Source organism: Coregonus clupeaformis, chromosome 34, assembly GCF_020615455.1.
Source record: "Coregonus clupeaformis isolate EN_2021a chromosome 34, ASM2061545v1, whole genome shotgun sequence".
NCBI classification, from domain to species: Eukaryota; Metazoa; Chordata; class Actinopteri; order Salmoniformes; family Salmonidae; genus Coregonus; species Coregonus clupeaformis.
This window is the reverse complement of record NC_059225.1, coordinates 21,568,065-21,590,573: the sequence shown is the minus strand read 5'-3', so window position 1 is coordinate 21,590,573 and position 22,509 is coordinate 21,568,065. Positions and strand designations below refer to the sequence as shown.

General features: G+C 45.8%; 1 protein-coding gene across 2 annotated transcripts in view; it reads left to right on the top strand.

Annotated features, from left to right (window-relative positions):
- The window catches only part of LOC121549949 (MAGUK p55 subfamily member 7), a 234,906-nt gene that overhangs the window by 173,708 nt on the left and 38,689 nt on the right, over window positions 1–22,509 (top strand). Inside the window, exons 11-14 of one of the 2 annotated variants that reach the window (XM_045210515.1) lie at window positions 2,835–3,031; window positions 4,842–4,909; window positions 13,938–13,958; window positions 15,994–16,047. In XM_045210515.1, coding sequence (XP_045066450.1) covers window positions 2,835–3,031; window positions 4,842–4,909; window positions 13,938–13,958; window positions 15,994–16,047 — 340 coding nt within the window. The remainder of the gene's footprint in view (window positions 1–2,834; window positions 3,032–4,841; window positions 4,910–13,937; window positions 13,959–15,993; window positions 16,048–22,509) is intronic. The other variant, XM_045210516.1, reaches the window with a different exon arrangement.

Sequence of the window (22,509 nt, the reverse complement as noted above, 5' to 3'; positions counted from 1 at the left end):
TCGCTCAGACCCAAACAAAACGTCCCCATCTGAAACAGCATTTCACTACATGGCAACGTAGCGCTCCTTAAATCACCTTGACACATGCAGGGACTTTACCCTCTTTATCTCTCTCTCTCTCTCTCTCTCGCTCTCTCTCTCTCGCTCTCGCTCTCGCGCTCTCTCTCTCTCTCTCTCTCTCTCTCGCTCTCTCTCTCTCTCTCTCTCTCTCTCTCTCTCTCTCTCTCTCTCTCTCTCTCTCTCTCTCTCTCTCTCTCTCTCTCTCTCTCTCGCTCTCTCTCTCTCGCTCTCTCGCTCTCTCGCTCTCTCGCTCTCTCGCTCTCTCTCGCGCTCTCTCAATTCAATTTACATTTTCAATTTAAGGGCTTTATTGGCATGGGAAACGTATGTTAACATTGCCAAAGCTAGTGACGTAGATAGTAAACAAAAGTGAAATAAACAATAAATATTAACAGTAAACATTACACTCAGAAGTTCCAAAAGAATAAAGACATTTCAAATGTCGTATTATGTGTATATATACAGTGTTGTAACAATGTGCAAATAGTTAAAGTACAAATGGGAAAATAAATATGGGTTGTATTTACAATAGTGTTTGTTCTTCACTGGTTGCCCTTTTCTTGTGGCAACAGATCACAAATCTTGCTGCTGTGATGGCACACTGTGGTATTTCACCCAGTAGATAAGGGAGTTTATCAAAATTGGGTTTGTTTTCTAATTCTTTGTGGATCTGTGTAATCTGAGGGAAATATGTGTCTCTAATATGGTTATACATTTGGCAGGAGGTTAGGAAGTGCAGCTCAGTTTCCACCTCATTTTGTGGGAAGTTTGCACATAGCCTGTCTTCTCTTGAGAGCCTGGTCTGCCTACGGCTGCCTTTCTCAATAGCAAGGCTATGCTCACTGAGTCTGTACATAGTCAAAGTTTTCCTTAGGTTTGGGTCAGTCACAGTGGTCAGGTATTCTGCCACTGTGTACTCTCTGTTTAGGGCCAAATAGCATTCTAGTTTGCTCAGTTTTTTTGTTAATTCTTTCCAATGTGTCAAGTAATTCTCTTTTTGTTTTCTCATGATTTGGTTGGGTCTAATTGTGTTGTTGTCCTGGGTCTCTGTGTGGTCTGTTTGTGTTTGTGAACAGAGCCCCAAGACCAGCTTACTTAGGGGACTCTTCTCAAAGTTCATCTCTCTGTAGGTGATTGCTTTGTTGTTTGAGAATGGCTCTCTCTTTCGCTCTCTGTCTCACTCTGTCTGCACATGCTCACCAGTGGCTAAGGACTGATAATTTACTGTGACTGCTTTAGCGTCTTGGAGTGAGGATGCAGTGAGTTGTTTTCGCTATAAAGGGAAAGATCATGTCCACATCACCAACGAACTATCATGGTCCAAACACACCAAGACAGTCGTGAAGAGGGCACGACAAAGCCTATTCCCCCTCAGGAGACTAAAAAGATTTGGCATGGGTCCTCAGATCCTCCAAAAATTCTACAGCTGCACCATCGAGAGCATCCTGACTGGTTGCATCACCGCCTGGTATGGCAACTGCTTGGCCTCTGACCGCAAGGCACTACAGAGGGTAGTGCGTACGGCCCAGTACATCACTGGGGCAAAGCTCCCTGCCATCCAGGACCTCTATACCAGGCGGTGTCAGAGGAAGGCCCTCAAAATTGTCAAAGACTCCAGCCACCCTAGTCATAGACTGTTCTCTCTGCTACCGCACGGGCAAGCGGTACCGGAGTGCCAAGTCTAGGTCCAAAAGACTTCTCAACAGCTTCTACCCCCAAGCCATAAGACTCCTGAACAGCTAATCATGGCTACCCGGACTATTTGCACTGCCCCCCCACCCCATCCTTTTACGCTGCTGCTACTCTGTTAAGTATTTATGCATAGTCACTTTAACTCTACCCACATGTACATATTACCTCAACTACCTCAACTAGCGGTGCCCCCGCACATTGACTCTGCAACGGTACCCCCCTATATATATAGCCTCCCTACTGTCACTTTATTTTACTGTATATATAGCCTCCCTACTGTCACTTTATTTTACTTCTGCTCTTTTTTTCTCAACACTTTTTTGTTGTTGTTGTTTTATTCTTACTTTTTTTTTGTTTAAAATAAATGCACTGTTGGTTAAGGGCTGTAAGTAAGCATTTCACTGCAATGTCTGCACCTGTTGTATTCGGCGCATGTGACCAATAAAATTTGATTTGATTTGATTTGATTTGAAAGATGTCCAAGTCTCCGCTCCTTTCCCTCTCCCAGGTCTTACCTCTGTTGTGTTGATGAAGAAGTGTGTCCCTCCCTCCTCTGACTGCCAAGATAAATTAGCCCATCTCTGCAAAATAGTTTTTTCCTCTTCAGTAGGGAAAGATTACCAAAGTTAATTTGACCTGCGAATCCGCCCAAATCACAAAGCGGAACGAAGCAGGAGTCACATTTGGAGCCTGTGATTCAGGAGATGTTAAAGTCTCGCCACGCTGTAAGACAGCTGACAGACTTTAGTATGTAGGGGTGTTCCTCCTCCATTCCCTATATAGTGCACTACTTTTGACCAGAGCCCTATCGGCCCTGGTCAAAGTAGTGCACTATGTTGGAAATAGGGTGCCATTTGGTACGCAGGCCATGTTGATGGAATAACCCAGAGAGAGACTAGAGCCAATGGCTTCAGTGCTTCAGGCAGGTAATAGACAAACTCCTGATTGTGTTGACCTTTCCTGGCCAATCACATTAAGCAACAGTGAAGTGTGTCTGATCTGGTTCCGAAGCCGGGCAGGTTTGGATCGCCGTAAAACTTCTCTCTCTCTCTGTCTTTCTGTCTCCCCCCATCTCTCTCCAGATGTTTGTGAAGACACTGTTTGACTACGACCCAGCGGAGGACAAAGCCATCCCGTGTACGGAGGCGGGCCTGGCCTTCAAGAGGGGAGATATCCTTCAGATCATGAGCCAGGATGATGCAAACTGGTGGCAGGCTAAACAAGATGGCCATGCCAACCCCCGCGCAGGCCTCATACCCTCCAAACAGTTCCAGGAGAGGTGAGTGAGATATCCATGGACCAGACACCCCCCCCATACCCCCATAAACTCTGTCCTCCTCTCCCCCCTACCCCCTGTCCTCCTCTTTAACCTCTCTCCCATACCCCCCTCTTCCAGCCAGGGCAAGGTCTGTGTGTGTGTGTGTGTGTGTGTCTGTGTCTGTGTCTGCCGCCCAGCCCTACTTCCCAGACATCCCAACGCTTCCTACCCCCATCCACCTCTCCCTCAAACCCCCTACCCCCTCCCCCTCACCCCCCTCTCTGTCTGTCTTCCACCACCTTTAGCCATTCTCCCCCCTTCTGTCTCCCAACCACACTCCCCTCTCCATAGCCAGGGCAAGGCCTGTCTGTCTGCCACCCTCATTACAAGCCCAGTCCAGGCCTAGAGTGTTTCACTGCTGTCACAATGAAAGGAATTACTATTTCTTTCTCTTTCCTTTTTTTCCCCTCTCCACCCTCCCTCCTTCTACCCCCCCTCCCCCCTTGCCTGGCGCTGCCAAAATACTTTGGATTTCCGTGCGCGTCTGGCCCAAAATGAGTAATGACAGAAAATGATAGCACTGGTACTGATCCACTTGGGAAGGGGAGCGGATGGAAAATTGCACATCAGTGGCAAGCTCGGATGGCTGCTGATGTGCAACACAGGGCTGGAGGACTGGGGCAGTTTCTTGGCTCTGTCTGAACAACCAATGAGCACAGAGAGAAAAAAAACTACATAAAAAACTCAAAATCCTTCACATTTATTCTTGCACCTCCTTTTTCTCTCTCTCTCTCTCTCTCTCTCTCTCTCTCTCTCTCTCTCTCTCTCTCTCTCCTGCCTCTTCCCTTTCTTTTTGTCATTTTTTCACCCTAAAGAATGAACGTGATGGATATTTAAGAATGTTTCTGGGTATCATAGCAGAAAGTGTTTATTAATCCCAGTGCGACTATGAAAGCTGATGGTTTTATTGTGATTCTTCTCCCTCATCTCTCTCTCCCTCATCTCTCTCTCTCTCTCTCTCTCTCTCTCTCTCTCTCTCTCTCTCTCTCTCTCTCTCTCTCTCTCTCTCTCCTCTCTGTCTGTCTCTCTCCTCTCTGTCTGTCTCTCTCCCTCCCCTCTGTCTCTCTCTCTCTCTCCCCTCTGTCACTCTCTCTCTCTCCCCTCTGTCACCCTCTCTCTCTCCTCTCTGTCACTCTCTCTCTCCTCTCTGTCACTCCCTCTCTCTCCTCTCTGTATCTCTCTCTCTCTCTCTCTCTCTCTCTCTCTCTCTCCTATCCTCTCTCTCTCCTATACTCTCCTCTCCCCCTCTCTCTCTCTCTCCTATCCTCTCTCTCTCCTATACTCTCCTCTCCCCCTCTCTCTCTCTCTCCTATCCTCTCTCTCTCCTATCCTCTCTCTCCTATCCTCTCTCTCTCTCTCTCCTATCCTCTCTCTCTCCTATTCTCTCTCTCTCCTATCCTCTCATCTCCTCTCTCTCTCTCTCTCTCTCTCTCTCTCTCTCTCTCTCTCTCTCTCTCTCTCTCTCTCTCTCTCTCTCTCTCTCTCTCTCCATCTCTCTCTCTCTCTCTCTCTCTCTCTCTCTCTCTCTCTCTCATCCTCTCTCTGCTATCCTCGCTCTCCTTCTCTCTCTCTCTCTCTCTCTCTCTCTCTCTCTCTCTCTCTCTCTCTCTCTCTCTCTCTCTCTCTCTCTCTCTCTCCTATCCTCTCTCTATCTCTCTCTCTCTCTCTCTCTCTCTCTCTCTCTCTCTCTGCTCTCTCTCTCTCTCTCTCCTATCCTCTCTCTCTCTCTCCTCTACTCTTCTTCTCTTCTTCTCTTCCTCTTTTCTTCCAGGAGATTTGCACTGCGTCGGCCCGCCGCCCATGTTCTTCAGCCCCAGAAGATCTCCAACAGAAGATCATGTAAGCATACAGTATATCACAGCCACACACACACACACACACATGCACACATGCACACACACACGGGCACACGCACTCACACAGGCACACTCACACAGATCATGTAAGCATACTTCCTGCCACTAGCCAGTCACTCAGTGTAGAGACTTTAAGGGATACTTCGGGATTTTAGCAATGAGGCCCTTTATCTACATGTGGATAGGTATCAGGAGACTACCGTCCACTATCTGATTGATTAACGATCAGGCACAATCCCTACACGCTCGAAGGCTGCAGTGCTGGTGCTCATCTAGGGAAATGTTGTGTCTGGTTCTCTCCCTCCCTCCGTCCCTCCCTCCCTCCTGGTGTTGATGTGGTTGGATATGTGGGGCTGCCCTCTGGAAAACCTATCCCTATCTACTAAAAGTGCTGCTCTGCAAGGTTTAATAATGAATTAATGATCAGATAGGAAGGAGGTTGTATGTGGGGATGTGAAAGGGGCTCAGTCTCAGAACTGTAAATTAACCTCCCGCAAGCCTAGCACCACTCTGGTTTACACATTAACATGTTTTACTGTGTGTGAACATGTGGGCCTCCTGCCTCAAGACTGCACCACACATACACACACACACTCCCTGCAGTCGTCGGCCAGGCTGAACTCACGACACAGACTGATAGACAGAGAGGGCTGAGGTGGGAAACACGCGGCTAGAGCATACAAAGAGAGGGAGAGGGACGGAGAGAGAGACAGAAAGAAAGAGAGAGAGAGAGAGATGGACAGAGATAAAGAGAGGGACAGAGAGAGGGACAGAGAGAGAGGGAGGGGGACAGAGAGAGAGGGAGGGTGACACAGAGAGAGGGATGGGACAGAGCGAGAGGGAGGGGGACAGAGAGAGGAACGGGGACAAAGAGAGAGGAACTGGGACAGAGGGAGCGGGAAAAAGAGAGAGGAACTGGGACAGAGGGAGCGGGACAGAGGGAGAGAGAGAGGGGGGAGGGGGGAGGGAGGGAGGGAGAGAGAGAGAGAAAATAGGGAGAGAATAGGCCTCAACCCTTCACCACTACACAGGTTAACCAACTAACAGCCACACAGGCTTACCTGCTTCTGCAAAACACTTTCAAATATGAACAGTGATTAACAGGTAATTACAAGTTAGTTAACACTTTAGACAGAAACCAACTGTCTCGACTCCCAAAGTGTTTATTTCCTTATGCAGCCCCAGACCTCCTAGCGTTTCAGAGTGTGTACACAGTACCTCTCAGGCATGTCAGTGTGTGTGTCCTAGTGTGTATGGTGAACTGTTTGTACACACTGCCTCTCAGCCGAGGAGGTGTGTATTCCTCTTCTCTGTTCCCTCTCTCCACCTTTTCATCATGTCCACACTGTACCATATTGCCTTTGTCCATGTGACCTGTCATCACTCATTCCTCGCTCTCTCTCGCTCTCTCGCTCTCTCTCTCTCTCTCTCTCTCTCTCTCTCTCTCTCTCTCTCTCTCTCTCTCTCTCTCTCTCTCTCTCTCTCTCTCTCTCTCTCTGTGCGTTCTGTCAATCTCCATGTCTGACACACATTCAGCAGTAAAGCCAGGGATGATTAGAGCAGACATGTTCTCTACCGTAACATATATCAACAATGACGAGACAGCCTACAGGGAGGAGGTGAGATCGCTGGCGGAATGGTGCCAGGAAAATAACCTCTCCCTCAGTGTCAACGAAACGAAGGAGCTGATCGTGGACTTCAGGAGACAGCAGAGAGAGCACGCCCCCATCCACATCAACAGGGCCGCAGTGGAGAGGGTCAAAAGCTTCAAATTCCTTGGCGTGCACATCACTGACCACCTGAAATGTTCCCTTCACACAGACAGTGTGGTGAAGAAGGCACAACAGCGCTGAAGAAATTAGTCTTGGCCCCCGAGACCCTCACACACTTCTACAGATGCACAATTGAGAGCATCCTGTCGGCAATTGTGCCGTCCGCAACCGCAGGGCTCTCCAGAGGGTGGTGCGGTCAGCCCAACGCTTCATCGGGGGCACACTGCCTGCCCTCCAGGACATCTACAGCACACGGTGTCACAGGAACGCCAAGAAGGACCTCAGCCACCCGAGCCTCGGCCTGTTCACCCCACTACCATCTAAAAGGAGGAGACAGTACAGGTGCATCAAAGCTGGGACCGAGAGACTGAAAAACAGCTTCTAACTCCAGGCCATCAGACTGTTAAACAGTCACCACTAGCCGGCCTCCACCCAGTACTCTGCCCTGAACTTAGTCACTGTTACTAGCCGGCTACCACCCGGTACTCTACCCTGCACCTTAGAGACTGCTGCCCTATGTACTTAGTAATTGAACACGGGTCACTTTAATAATATTTATATACTGTTTTACCCACTTTATATGTTTATACTGTATTCTAGTCATGGCTCATCCTATATACAGTAACTACTGCTGTACACACCTTTTCTATTCTTATACTGGCTATGCACACCATTTTATATATATATATAATATACTGAGCAGAAATATAAATGCAACATGCAACAATTTCAACGATTTTACTGAGTTACAGTTCATACAAGGAAATCAGTGATTTGAAATAAATTCATTAGGCCCTAATCTATGTATTTCACATGACTGGGCAGGGGCGCAGCCATGGGTGGGCCTGGGAGGGCATAGGCCCACCTACTTGGGAGCCAGGCCCAGCCAATCAAAATGAGTTTTTCCCCACAAAAGGGCTTTATTACAGACAGAAATACTCCTCAGTTTCATCAGCTGTCCAGGTGGCTGGTCTCAGACTATCCCGCAGGTGAGGAAGCCAGATGTGGAGGTCCTGGGCTGGCGTGGTTACACGTGGTCTGCGGTTGTGAGGCCAGTTGGATGTACTGCTAAATTCTCTAAAACGACGTTGGAGGCGGCTTATGGTAGAGAAATTAACATTCAATTCTCTGGCAACAGCTCTGGTGGACATTTCTGCAGTCAGCATGCCAATTGCACGCTCCCTCAAAACTGTGGCATTGTGTTGTGTGAGTGGCCTTTTATTGTCCACAGCACAAGGTGCACCTGTGTAATGATAATGCTGTTTAATCAGCTTCTTGATTTGCCACACCTGTCAGGTGGATGGCTTATCTTGGCAAAGGAGAAATGTTCACTAACAGGGATGTAAACAAATTTGTGAACAAAATTTGAGAGAAATAAGCGTTTTTTGCATATGGAACATTTCTGGGATGTTTTATTTCAGCTCATGAAACATGGGACCAACACTTTACATGTTGCGTTTATATTTTTGTTCTGTGTGTGTATATATTCCGGACTCTAACATTGCTTGTTACTTTTGGATTATGATTGTATTGTTTTGTATTGTTAGGTATTATTACTGCACTGTTGATGCTAGAAACACAAGCATTTCACTGTACCTGCAATTTATTTATCTGCTTCCTAAACATATGAGCAGAATACAGATGCTGCTGGTTTGGTAGCACACACAGAGACCATGTAAGATGTATAAAATAGTCCTTATTTGACTAAAAAATTAACCCCCTTACAGTTGTCTCTCCCCCTAAGTAGGACATGGATAGGAAATGTCCATAGCTCAATTCCTTTCCTCGTTGAAGAAACCAAAACATGGGGGCCCTAATAGTGGACTGACTAGTGATTACAAAGCAATGCTTTAAAGATGGCTACCGACTAAATTTAGAATCATAACCTCAAGTGATTTATAATTTCCTTGTTTCCTTCCTGGTTATGTTAAACCACACACTATTGGCAGACATGGTGAGGATCAGCTCAACATAGCCTGACTGACACAAAGTTGTAAAGAGCGAGAGAGAGAAAAGGGGAGAGAGAGCAGAGAGTAAGGCGAAAGACAGAGACCGAATAAAAAGAGTAGCCTGTACGATAGAGCTGTACTGTTCTCCTGTTTCTCTTTAATATGAATAAACCCAGTTTCCTTTTTTGATTTATGCGTTTCATACCACAGCCTAGCAGCAGTAGTAGTATATGTATGTGTGTGGGTGCATCCCAAATGGCACCCTACAACCTAGTCCTATGGCTGCACTAAAAAGGGCATAGGGTACCATTTGGGACACCCACTCTCTTTGAGCTGTAGCAGCAGTAGTAGAGGCAGTACTATGTAATGCCTGTGTGTATGGTAAATACTGGGCGGCCATACAGTATGATGAATAGAATGTACCTGTGTTGAGTAGGAAGTCCCAGACCACAGTCTCAGGGAGTGTCCCAAATGGCACCCTATGCTCTATGGGCCCTGGTCAAAAATAGTGCACTTTATAGGGAATAAGGTGCCATAATGGACATTGCTAGGGTTTGATGTGTGACCAGGGGATGATAATAGCCTTCTCTCTATTCTGCACACTCACATACAACACTTTTCACAGTGTAAAGGAACTCGCTCTGAGACAGAAAGCTAGGAAGAGAGAAACAGAACAGTGGGAGTGAAGAGAGGCGGAGCCAGAGACTAAAGGGAGCAGAAAAGGACAGTTCAGTGTGTGACCCTGTGGACTGTCAGGTCAGGAGGAGGAAAGAAGGGAGGGAGAGATTGAGTTCCTTGGGTTTAGACCAGGCAGGCCTGTTTGTCTGCAGCCTCACAGTCATAAATCATTAGCTAATTGAAAGATACCAAAGAGACTACTGTTACAGAGGGAGGTGTGTGCTTGTGCGCGTGTGTGCGCGTCTGGCATCCGTCTGTGTGTGCATGCGTGAGTGCGTCAATGCGTGTGTGTGTCGGGGTCCGGGGGCCTCGGTGTTTCCAGCCCAGGAGCTAGCTCCATAGGAACAATATTGATCTTGGACTGAACCGGCCGGTCTAGCATCACTTAACCATGTCCGTTTACGCAGAACGTTTACGCCTTATAAATAGTCTCCTTCTCCTTCCAAGATGCACCCTATACTGGAATAATGTAGTTTAATGCCTTAACATTCGGTAATAAAAGGCTGTAGGCCTTTAAGCAGTGCCAGGTTAAAGTCATTTCCCTGAATCTCATGGTGGGTGACAGAGTCTAGGCTGGTTTTGATACCTCTCCCTCCCTCTATCTCCCTCTATCTCCCTCCATATCCCTCCATCTCTCTCCTCCCTCCCGCCCGCCCTCCCTCCCTCTGTCTCTCCTCCCTCCATCATTACCCAAACCTTGCATCATGTCTCTCTGGCTCTCATCCAGTCTGCTCTCCTCCTCTACTTATCCTCTCCTCCTATTCTCTCTTCCACCCATCCTCTCCTCTACCCCTCCTCTTTGAAAGAGCCCTGACAGCCTGACAGCTTCCTGAGCTATTTTAATATAGTCTCTCAAGTGAAAACTCTCCCCTATAGCACATCTCTCCGTACATTATTATGGCACGCCACATCTCTCCATACATTTGACATGCGATCACGCCACTGTCTGATTGTATAGTAGTTAGGAGCGCTAGCCTAGCTGCCAAACACGTGGGTGTACTTATAGCTCACCTTGAGGCCTACTCTTTCTCTGTCTCTCTCCCTCCACAGGTTACTGTTGTCTCACCCGACACACGCTCTTTCTCTCTAACTGCTGAAAGAAAGATTGAACCACTCTTAAACGGTGCCCCAGATTCTACTAAGTGCTCCTGAACTTGGCCTTCCCTCAATTTATAGAACTATTTCAATTCTCAACGGAGATGTAAATAATTATTTCAAGTCTCAACTGAAATGCTCACAAACAAAGCAGTAAAAAAAAAGTTTATTCCAGTTTCATTTCAGCCATGAAGGTTAAGTCTCGATAATGTCTATTAGACTTATTATTTTGAATGGATTATTTTCCCTCTGAAATAAAACCTTCAACATATCAGAACAACTTATAACACATGAGTGTCATGGTGTGTTAGTTATTAATCTCTGCGTATACATTTCCAGATATACGCTTATACTAAAATGCAATATAAAACTCAATCATATACAGATTACAGCCAGACAGAGCAGAGGCCCTAATGTGGATCAGCTCCATTCGTTACCGGCAGTTACAGCCTGACTGTAAACAATCTGTCTAACCGCCGTCGTTCCAATCGCCGTCGTCCCGACGTATGAAAACGATCTAATTTCATGTCATCTGGAAAATTCCACCCGGTCCGGTCTCATCCTGGCCATAAAAACGTTGAGTTTGTTCAAGGGAAAGAGGAGGGAAGGCCATCTCCATCTGTTGGTGCATCCCAAATGGCACCCTATTCCCTATATAGTGCACTACTTTTGACCAGAACCCTATTGGCCCTGGTCAAAAGTAGTGCACTATATAGGGAGTAGGGTGCCATTTGCGATGTAGCCTGTGTGTTGGCCCACCAGGCAGCAGAGTGACATCAGCCAATAACTCTTCACCATTCAGAGGGTGTTGACTGAAGGTCATTCCACAGCCTCTTCACCGGTAATGAGATAGCTGAGCGATGGGCCTCGCTGCCAGGAACGGAGAGAGAGAGAGAGGAAGAGAGGGGGAGGGACAGAGGTGGAGAGGGAGGAAGATTGACTGACTGAGTGACCAGGTAAAGAGCTTACTGCATGAGGAGGACTGAGCAGAGAAGGGAGAGAAGACTTCTGCAGTATAGGACAGTACTGAGTTGATGTCCCTGGCCCAGTTCCCTAGTGAAGCAGGTTGTGGGTTGCCGTGAGGTGTCCTGTTGCAGTCTGACTGCACTGTAAGAGCTGCAGCCACAGGCAGCGTGGGCAGCCATGACGGCTCGGTGTGTCTCCATAGAGAGCCGTGAGGCATCCAGTTGCAGTCTGACTACACTGTAAGAGCTGCAGCCACAGGCAGCGTGGGCGGCCATGATGGCTCGACTCCCTAGTAAATGATAGGCTCCACTGTCACTGCAGGCCCCGGCGCGTAACGACAATACCAGCACTACTTACTCACTCTCTCGTCTCTCTAGAGTAGACAGACTACTGCTCTCAAAATGTAGGTCTGGAGGACCAAAATGTCAAAGTCCCTTATGAACTAAAACTTTAAGAATTTGGCTGGCTACCGCTGTCTCACTAGTCGCTACCATACTTTTAGCTCTCTCCTGCTGTTTTACCCTGTGGATTCTTCATCCTGTACGCTGTTATCGCATGGTTTTCCATCAGGTGTAGAATGCAGAGGAATAAATAGTTGCTACTAAACTATTACTATTATTATTATTATATATTATATTATTATTATTATTAGTGGTCCTCTGTAGCTCAATTGGTAGAGCATGGCGCTTGTAACGCCAGGGTAGTGGGTTCGATCCCCTGGACCACCCATACGTAAAAATGTATGCACACATGACTGTAAGTCGCTTTGGATAAAAGCGTCTGCTAAGTGGCATATTATTATTATTATTACTCCAACTTTCCCCATCGTGTGCAGATAGCCAGGAGATGAAAGCAGGGTACCAGTGTAATGAGTTCAGTTCTATTTGAAGGTCTCTACTTCCCTCTGATAAACTCTCCCTCTTTTTTCACCCTTTCCTGTCTCTTGTTTACACACATTCTCCCTCTCTCTTTCCCTCTTTCCCTCCTTCCATCTCTCTCTCTTTCTCTCTCTCTCCCTCCCTCTCTTTCTCAGCCACTGTTCTCCGATCTCTCTCTTTAGTCTCTTCATAAGATAGTTTTACTTAAGATGTTACATTACAATAGGAGGACGCAGCATTGCTGTGAACACACACTAACATGTGAAACAAGATGTCAGATAAAGGCTTTCAAATTCACATTACCCACTCCCAGTCTCCCACTTAAAAAGAACCTGTCACCGCGAGACGCTTTTAGCATGTATCCTAACCTAACCGCTGGTTCGAGAAAATAAAACATTATTTCCCGTGATCATTCCTGACTATTGTTATGGCTAGCGATTACCTTGTAGCGTGATGCAACATCTCCTCATGCGCTCTGGGAAAAGCGGTCCGCTGTAAGGTGAGCTCGAGGCTCTCATAGATGCAGTCCTGTATGTTTTGGATTGAACCCTTTTTGTTGGAATTGGGACCACATGAAGGGAAGGAAGCTTTTTAAGTGGCTCCAAATTGGTCTGGGATGTATGTAGACCTCCACTCTTGTCATCTGCGTCCCAAATGGAACCCTATTCCCTATATAGTGCCCCATCGGCTCTGGTCAAAAGTAGTACATGATATAAGTAATAGGGTTCCATTTGGGACAGAACCCCCTTCTCTTCGTCACTGCTGTGCTGTGGCCTCACCAGACAGCTGTGTGTGGTTGCATGGGCCTGCATCAGCTTGCCATGTTGTTGGGTTTAGTGATACTGCTACAGATCAGGACAGTGTTTGTACCACTAGAGATAAATACTCTGGATCCGTCCCAAATGGCACAGCATTCCCTATATAGTGCACTGCTTTTGACCAGGCCCCATAGGGTGCAGTTTGGGACACAGCCTCTTGCCATGGTCTGTATCACTAGAGACATTTACATTTTAGTCATTTAGCAGACGCTCTTATCCAGAGCGACTTACAGTTAGCGCATACATTATTTTTATCGAACCCACAACCCTAGCGTTGCAAACGCCATGCTCTACCAACTGAGCTACATCCCCTGCCGGCCATTCCCTTACCCTACCCTGGATGACGCTGGGCCAATTGTGCGCCGCCCCATGGGTCTCCCGGTCGCGGCCGGCTACGACAGAGCCTGGATTCGAACCAGGATCTCTAGTGGCACAGCTAGCACTGCGATGCAGTGCCTTAGACCACTGAGCCACTCGGGAGCGAGAGACCAAAGCATGGTTGGATGAGTCTAAATTGAAGAGTTGTTATGTAGACCTACATGTTTGCATGTGATTATGAGTTTGTCTGAACTCTCTAGATAATGTGCCTCAATGCCTATCAAGTACAAAAGGTTCTTCCCAACTAATCAGAGGACAATCGACGTGTCCCAAATGGCAACCTATTCACTACATAACCCTATGGGCCCTGGTCAAAAGTAGTGCACTAGGGAATAGGGTGCCATTTGGGATGCACTGCAATGTGTTCCTCCTATGGTGACCTCACAATAAATAACAGACAACATGCAGGTGTCTTTTATTTGATTAATTAAAGATTTTAACCATATGTTGTTTCCTTTGTTTCTTTGCTTTTCTAAGACGATACGGCAGTTGAGATTGGTAGGTGTCTCTTTTCTCTTCTACTCTTCCCTTTTCCCTTTTGCTTACACCACTCTTTAACTTTCACCTCTCTCTTTCACCTCTCTCTCTAACTTACACCACTCTTTAACTTTCACCTCTCTCTTTCACCTCTTTAACTTTCATCTCTCTCTCTTTCACCTCTCTCTTTCACTTCTCTCTTTCACCTCTCTCTTTCACCTCTTTCTCTTTGACCCCTCTCTCTTTCACCCCTCTCTCTTTCACCTCTCTCTCTTTCACCCATCTCTCTTTCACCTCTCTCTCTTTCACCCATCTCTCTTTCACCTCTCTCTCTCTTTCACCTCTCTCTCTTTCACCTCTCTCTCTAACTTTCACCTCTCTCTCTAACTTTCACCTCTCTCTCTTTCACCTCTCTCTTTCACCTCTCTCTTTAACTTTCACCTCTCTCTCTAACTTTCACCTCTCTCTCTCTAACTTTCACCTCTCTCTCTAACTTTCACCTCTCTCTCTCTAACTTTCACCTCTCTCTCTCTCTTTCACCTCTCTCTCTAACTTTCACCTCTCTCTCTAACTTTCACCTCTCTCTAACTTTCACCTCTCTCTAACGTTCACCTCTCTCTTTCCTCTCTCTCTCTTACCTCTCTCTAACTTTCATCTCTCTCTCTAACTTTCACCTCTCTCTCTAACTTTCACCTCTCTCTTTCTAACTTTCATCTCTCTCTCTAACTTTCACCTCTCTCTCTCTAACTTTCACCTCTCTCTCTCTAACTTTCACCTCCCTCTCTCTAACTTTCACCTCTCTCTCTCTAACTTTCACCTCTCTCTCTAACTTTCAACTCTCTCGCTTTTATCTCTTGCTTTCGCAGCCCCCTTTGAAGCTGAGGAAACAGAAGGTACATAGTGCTTGTCAGACTAACTGCAGCTCACCTATTAGACTGACTCATAGCAACATAGCAACTCATTAGTTGGCGACCCAGCAACATAGCAGCTCATTGGCTGGCAACCCAACCAGCACCCCAACAATGAGACCTGACATTTGCTGATCAGCCTTTTAACATTACATCGCTGTGTATCTTTATCAGCATCCCAAATGGTCAGCCTATTCCCTATGTAGTGCAATATTGGCCCTGGTCAGAAGTAGTGCACTACATGGAGAATAGGATGCCATTTGGGATGCAGAATGTGTCTTAGCGTGTCAGGGATGAGGGGAGCTCACCTCCTTGCTCACCTCCTCTACCCTCATCTCAACTCCCGATCCCTGTATTCTACTGTTTGTGTTCGCCTGTCTTCTCATGTCATCCGAAATGGTTTTAAAGTGGAACATCGGGTGTCTCTGTCAATTTCTTTGTTAAATACTCCTGCTCCCTGGAAAGGAGCTTAAGGTTATTGGCCTTTGCTGTGCCGAAAATTCCCCTTTCACTCACTAACTTATCACTTTCATTAAAATAGACATTATTTAACCGAGCCAGGGATAGAGGCTTATCCCTTCCTTCACACGCATAGCATAGGCTGTGTCCCAAATGGCACCCCATCGGGCTCTGGTCAAAAGTAGTTTACTATATAGGGAATAGGGTGCCATTTGGGATGCATTCATACTGTAGCTGCTTGTAACAGCATAGCTTAATGCTATGTTGATGCCATAGTTGTGCCATGGCATAGCTAGCCGCAGAACCAGGCTAGATCATGTACATTGTTCTATATGGTCCATCCATGATCATGACGTATTGATTATCTGATGTAAAAATGTATTACTGAGTGTATATATATATATATATATATTGTTTAGTGGGAAAGGTGAAGTGTAGTCTCATGATGAGTGTTGGGCCTACCTGTATTTGTGTCTGTCTCTCTTCCCTCTGTGGTACTGGGCTGGGCATTTTTTATTTTCGGGGGGCGATACTGGGTTGTGCTGTTACCTGGGTTCAGGGAGTCTGTGTAGATGGGTAGGCCTGCTGGTTATTTTTGTGATCTGTGATGTCTGTTGCTGTCTAACTCATGTTCTTCTCTTCTGGCTACCATTCTCTTCTCTCTCGTCACCTATCGTCACCGACACCAGAGGATGACGGTTGGTTCTATGGCTCTGGTTTCTATTTAAGCGGATACCACGTAGGTGAGACATCATGTGTCCCCTTCAGTCCTTTTCATAGATCTGCCCTCACCCCCTGCCATACAGTAGCTGTTCCAATCACTGTCCCTCACCCCCTGCCATACAGTAGCTGTTCCAACCACTGTCCCTCACCCCCTGCCATACAGTAGCTGTTCCAATCACTGTCCCTCACCCCCTGCCATACAGTAGCTGTTCCAACCACTGTCCCTCGCACCCTGCCATACAGTAGCTGTTCCTACCACTGTCCCTCACCCCCTGCCATACAGTAGCTGTTCCAACCACTGTCCCTCGCACCCTGCCATACAGTAGCTGTTCCTACCACTGTCCCTCACCCCCTGCCATACAGTAGCTGTTCCTTCCACTGTCCCTCACTCCCTGCCATACAGTAGCTAGCTGTTCCATTCAGACCCCTATGATTCAGACCCTAACAGTAGTGACTGGAGTGTGTGATCGTGTCCTGTGAGTTGCGCTGTGCTTTGCTTGCCAAACCTGTTCTGTATCGGTACAGTACATCTCTCCTCTTTCCTCAGGAATCTCTTACAGAGACCGGTCTGTGACCTTACAGACCTAACATGTCATGGAGGCATTTTTTGATTGCAATTATTTAAATTGCAATTGTTTAAAATCATATATTGTGGTCCTATGGTCCTGTTGTTGTTTGTGCTGCTATAGTGCCTTGTAGCAGTGTGTCATGGATTTATGTCATTTTTAAGGCTCAACATGTCATAGATATTTTTGGTTGTGCTGTAAATATACTGTCCTCTCTGTCAGTGGTTTGGGTCTAGTTAAATAGACCTCTGTAGATGTTATATGGATTCATTCAGGTTAAAGGGACATATTCTTTTCCATTCTTTGTTTATTAAGGTCCATTCAATTCTCTTCCCGTCAGCCCTGTTGATGTGGTCCTGCTAGCCTCCTCTTCTCTCTTTATTTCCCCTTTCTCTCTCTCTGTGTGTCTGTGTGTGTCTCTCACTCTCATGTCAGAGACTCTCAGCAGCAATTACGGCTTGTTCTGTTTTGGAACCATCCTCTGGGTATTGGTTCCAATTCTCTTCGTGTGCAGAAACTCTTCCTCATCGTGTTGTTATTACCACTGTCACTTTCCTGACAAATCACAAGTTATAATCCCATCAGAGTACCACAGAGTGTCCTGGCTGAGTCTCCCAAACCTCCTCTTCTCTCTCTGAGGATCTCTCTCTCTCGCTCTCCCCCCCTCTCTCTGAGTAACTCTCGTTCTCCCTCGCTGAGTAACTCTCTCCCTCTTTCCCCCTCTCTGGACTCTGGACACTCCATGGCACACTAATCCGTTTAGACCAGTTGATTTCACAGGAGATCCAGTGCACATTGAGTTTATAAATAAACACTTTGAGTTATGTCTGCCAAGCTCAATCAGGGAATTGTCATTCTATAGGGATGACCTTTCAAACACTGGGCTATTTTCTACTTCATTGTGTGTGTTCCAATTGGCACTCTATTCCCTATATAGTGCACTACTTTTGACCAGAGCCCATAGGGGTCTAGTCAAAAGTAGTGCACTATATAAGAAATAGGGTGCCATTTGGGACACAGACTCTGTTTGCCCGTGTTGTCACAATACCCTTATGAGGTCGGCGACCTCAACTTCTCCTCTTCCTCTCTGACCTAAACAACCTCCATTGCTGGTCACAGTGCAGTTTAACTTTTTTTCTATGTCCTAGTACACTGAAGCACCGGTTTCTGAAACAAAAGATGCTTTGAAGAGAAAAAAAGCCTCCTACAATAATAATATATTCTCTGCAAGCGTCTCTATACAGTCATTGCACATTGCATTGCATTTCAGGCTGTTGTATGTGGTTGTATGACTTAAAGTCGGACAGGCCTAATAGCTAAGAAATCCTAGAATACAGATGCTTTTTCAATGCCATTGATGTTGCATTGGGAGCTGGAGTGGGGGGAAAAGGGGTAGGAGAAGTGGGTTGTCTTCTTCTTTGGTCTGTTTGTATTCCCTCCATACCTCTGTCGGTCAGTGATGCAACGTCTGAGTCCTCAATTTTCAGAGAACGGTCCTTGGGGCAAGCTGTATTCCTGTGAGATGCCTCTATACTGTAGAATAGGGCACTGGTCAAAATAAGTACACTATGTAGGAAATAGGGTGCCATTTTGGATGTAGCTTTGTATGCAGCTTGTCACATGCTTCGTAAACAACAGGTGTAGACTAACAGTGAAATGCTTACATTGACACATTCAATACCGCCTTGGACACTCTTGCCTGCATCTAGCTGATCTAGGGTGTAATCATTAGTCCAACAGTTGCAAACAAGAGTTTATATTGGATATATTCACGGATGTTTATCCCCGTTTCGTTCGGTTTGCTTCCGTTTAAGAAAAGTTTTTCAACAGAATCGGCGGAATTCATACACCCCTGATCACACGCAAACACAGTTCACTTTAATAGCAGCCACATACAACCAGCATGATCCCTTTGATCGTTGTATAATTACTTCTCCTCTCACCCATTCCCTTCGCGAATGGACTTCAGTGCACAACACAAAACTTCATATCATAACCGCTAACCTCTACACACAGCCTACATTGTTGTCACCATGTTAACGTCATAATCAACATACAGTGAGGGAAAAAAGTATTTGATCCCCTGCTGATTTTGTACGTTTGCCCACTGACAAAGAAATGATCAGTCGATAATTTTAATGGTAGGTTTATTTGAACAGTGAGAGACAGAATAACAACAAAATAATCCAGAAAAACGCATGTCAAAAATGTTATAAATTGATTTGCATTTTAATGAGGGAAATAAGTATTTGACCCCCTCTCAATCAGAAAGATTTCTGTCTCCCAGGTGTCTTTTATACAGGTAACGAGCTGAGATTAGGAGCACACTCTTAAAAGGAGTGCTCATAATCTCAGCTTGTTACCTGTATTAAAGACACCTGTCCACAGAAGCAATCAATCAATCAGATTCCAAACTCGCCACCATGGCCAAGACCAAAGAGCTCTCCAAGGATGTCAGGGACAAGATTGTAGTCCCGTGTAGCTCAGTTGGTAGAGCATGGCGTTTGCAACGCCAGGGTTGTGGGTTCGTTTCCCACGGGGGACCAGTATGAAAAAAATTAAAAATAATAATAATGTATGAACTCACTACTGTAAGTCGCTCTGGATAAGAGCGTCTGCTAAATGACTAAAAATGTTTTAAAAATGTAGACCTACACAAGGCTGGAATGGGCTACAAGACCATCGCCAAGCAGCTTGGTGAGAAGGTGACAACAGTTGGTGCGATTATTCGCAAATGGAAGAAACACAAAAGAACTGTCAATCTCCCTCGGCCTGGGGCTCCATGCAAGATCTCACCTCGTGGAGTTGCAATGATCATGAGAACGGTGAGGAATCAGCCCAGAACTACACGGGAGGATCTTGTCAATGATCTCAAGGCAGCTGGGACCATAGTCACCAAGAAAACAATTGGTAACACACTACGCCGTGAAGGACTGAAATCCTGCAGCGCCCGCAAGGTCCCCCTGCTCAAGAAAGCACATATACAGGCCCGTCTGAAGTTTGCCAATGAACATCTGAATGATTCAGAGGAGAACTGGGTGAAAGTTGTGGTCAGATGAGACCAAAATCGAGCTCTTTGGCATCAACTCAACTCGCCCTGTTTGGAGGAGGAGGAATGCTGCCTATGACCCCAAGAACACCATCCCCACCGTCAAACATGGAGGTGGAAACATTATGCTTTGGGGGTGTTTTTCTGCTAAGGGGACAGGACAACTTCACCGCATCAAAGGGACGATGGACGGGGCCATGTACCGTCAAATCTTGGGTGAGAACCTCCTTCCCTCAGCCAGGGCATTGAAAATGGGTCGTGGATGGGTATTCCAGCATGACAATGACCCAAAACACACGGCCAAGGCAACAAAGGAGTGGCTCAAGAAGAAGCACATGAAGGTCCTGGGGTGGCCTAGCCAGTCTCCAGACCTTAATCCCATAGAAAATCTGTGGAGGGAGCTGAAGGTTCGAGTTACCAAACGTCAGGCTCGAAACCTTAATGACTTGGAGAATATCTGCAAAGAGGAGTGGGACAAAATCCCTCCTGAGATGTGTGCAAACCTGGTGGCCAACTACAAGAAACGTCTGACCTCTGTGATTGCCAACAAGGGTTTTGCCACCAAGTACTAAGTCATGTTTTGCAGAGGGGTCAAATACTTATTTCCCTCATTAAAATGCAAATCAATTTATAACATTTTTGACATGCGTTTTTCTTGATTTTTGTTGTTGTTATTCTGTCTCTCACTGTTCAAATAAACCTACCATTAAAATTATAGACTGATCATGTCTTTGTCAGTGGGCAAACGTACAAAATCAGCAGGGGATCAAATACTTTTTTCCCTCACTGTAGCTACTAGAACTAAAGCTTTAGTAAACCCGCTACAATCATGCAGCACAGTCAGCAGCAAGCAGTTTAGCAGTTACACTGATGGCAATAAATTAATAAAACCAAAAGCGTATCTTGACTTGGAAGAGTTCCGGTGTTGGATAGCCATAGCCAGCTAGCTAACATAGCATCCCTATCTGTTTGAGCCGGGTGTTTGAGTAGGCTAAACTAGCTAGTTGCATTCACTAGCTAAGTAACTGAAAGTGAAAGTGAAAACAAATACAACAAAATCTCTCTCTTGCTACTCCTTAATTTTTGAAGAAATTAATTTGTTCAAAACTGTTCAACTATTGTCTTTCTCTCTTTGAGTCAACTGTTCACCACATTTTAGGCACTGCAGTGCTAGCTAGCTGTAGCTTATACTTTCAGTACTAGATTCATTCTCTGATCCTTTGATAGGGTGGACAACATGTCAGTTCATGCTGCAAGAGCTCTGATAGGTTGGAGGACGTCCTCCGGAAGTTGTCATAATTACTGTGTAAGTCTATGGAAGGGGGTGAGAACCACGAGCCTCCTAGGTTTTGTATTGAAGTCAATGTACCCAGAGGAGGATGGAAATGAACTGTCCTCCGGCTACACCATGGTGCTACCCTTCATTGCACAACAGTGTGTTTTAGTCAATTATGAATATATTTAGGATAGTTTTATCTAAAACATTTTTTTCTGAAATTCACTGAGGAGGATGGTCCTCCCTTTCCTCCTCTGATGAGCCTCCACTGGAGGTAATTGAGGTAGATATGTACATATAGGTAGGGATAAAGTGACTAGGCAACATGATAGAAAATAAAGTGAATGTGATGAGTCAAAAGAGTTAGTGCAAAAAGGATCAATGCAGATAGTCTGGGTAGCTATTGGTTACCTATTTAACTAACTATTTACTGTAGAAGTCTTATGGCTTGGGGGTAGAAGCTGTTCAGGGTCCTGTTGGTTCCAGACTTGGTGCATCGGTACCGCTTGCCATGCGGTAGCAGAGCAAACCGTCTATGACTTGGGTGTCTGGAGTCTTTGACCATTTTTTGGGCAAAGTGTGCAAAGCTGTCATCAAGGCAAAGGATGGCTACTTTGAAGAATCTCAAATATAAAATACATTTTGATTTGTTTAACACTTTTTTGGTTACTACATGATTCCATATGTGTTATTTCATAGTTTTGATGTCTTCACTATTATTCCTTAATGTAGAAAATAGTAAAAAAAATAAAGAAAAACCCTTGAATGAGTAGGTGTGTCCAAACTTTTGACTGGTACTGTATATGAAAACGAAACTGCATAGAAAAAGCATTGCTCTCCCGGAGCTCAACACTTTAATCTATGCCGTTTCATTTGAACCAAGACTACAGCAGACAATCAGAGCCGTCTTCTACCCCATGCTTCCCACACGTGTTTTTGGCAGTTCTGATGTTGAGAGTAGCCTTGTTCATTAGCGGCGGGAAAGGAACAGAGATGTAGAAAATGCAGTCCCAGAAATCCAAGAACAATTACTGCCAAAGAAGGATGCAAAGAAGGATGCTGTGTCGGTTGTTTATGCATATTTTGGTTTTAAACTCGTGACATCGAGCAGTAAGGCAGTGTGCTTGAACTGTCGCAAAACTATAGCAACCACTCGAGGTAACACGTGAAACTTATTCCACCATTTGAAACAAAGGCATGTAATACAGCATGACGAATGCATGGCGAAGAAAAATTAGGCAGAGGCTAACAAGCGTCATGACAAGAGCAAAGCCTAGGCAACAATCTATTACGGAATCGTTTGCACACACAACTCCCTATGCAACACACTCACTGATGGAATAAAAATATGCCATAACGTACCACATCGCAAAAGACATGGCCCCAAATTCAACAGTTGAACAAAGTGGGTTCAAGAAGATGGTTCACACTCTGGACACAAAATGCAAAATGTAATATACAAGAAATATCATGCCAAAATAGCATACAAGTTGAAACAGGTGCCCTATTTCGCAACAACAACTACAGCCCTATATGTCATTGACACTGCACTCCAGCTAGAATCTGCGCAGAAGGTGCTTGCAGAATGCCT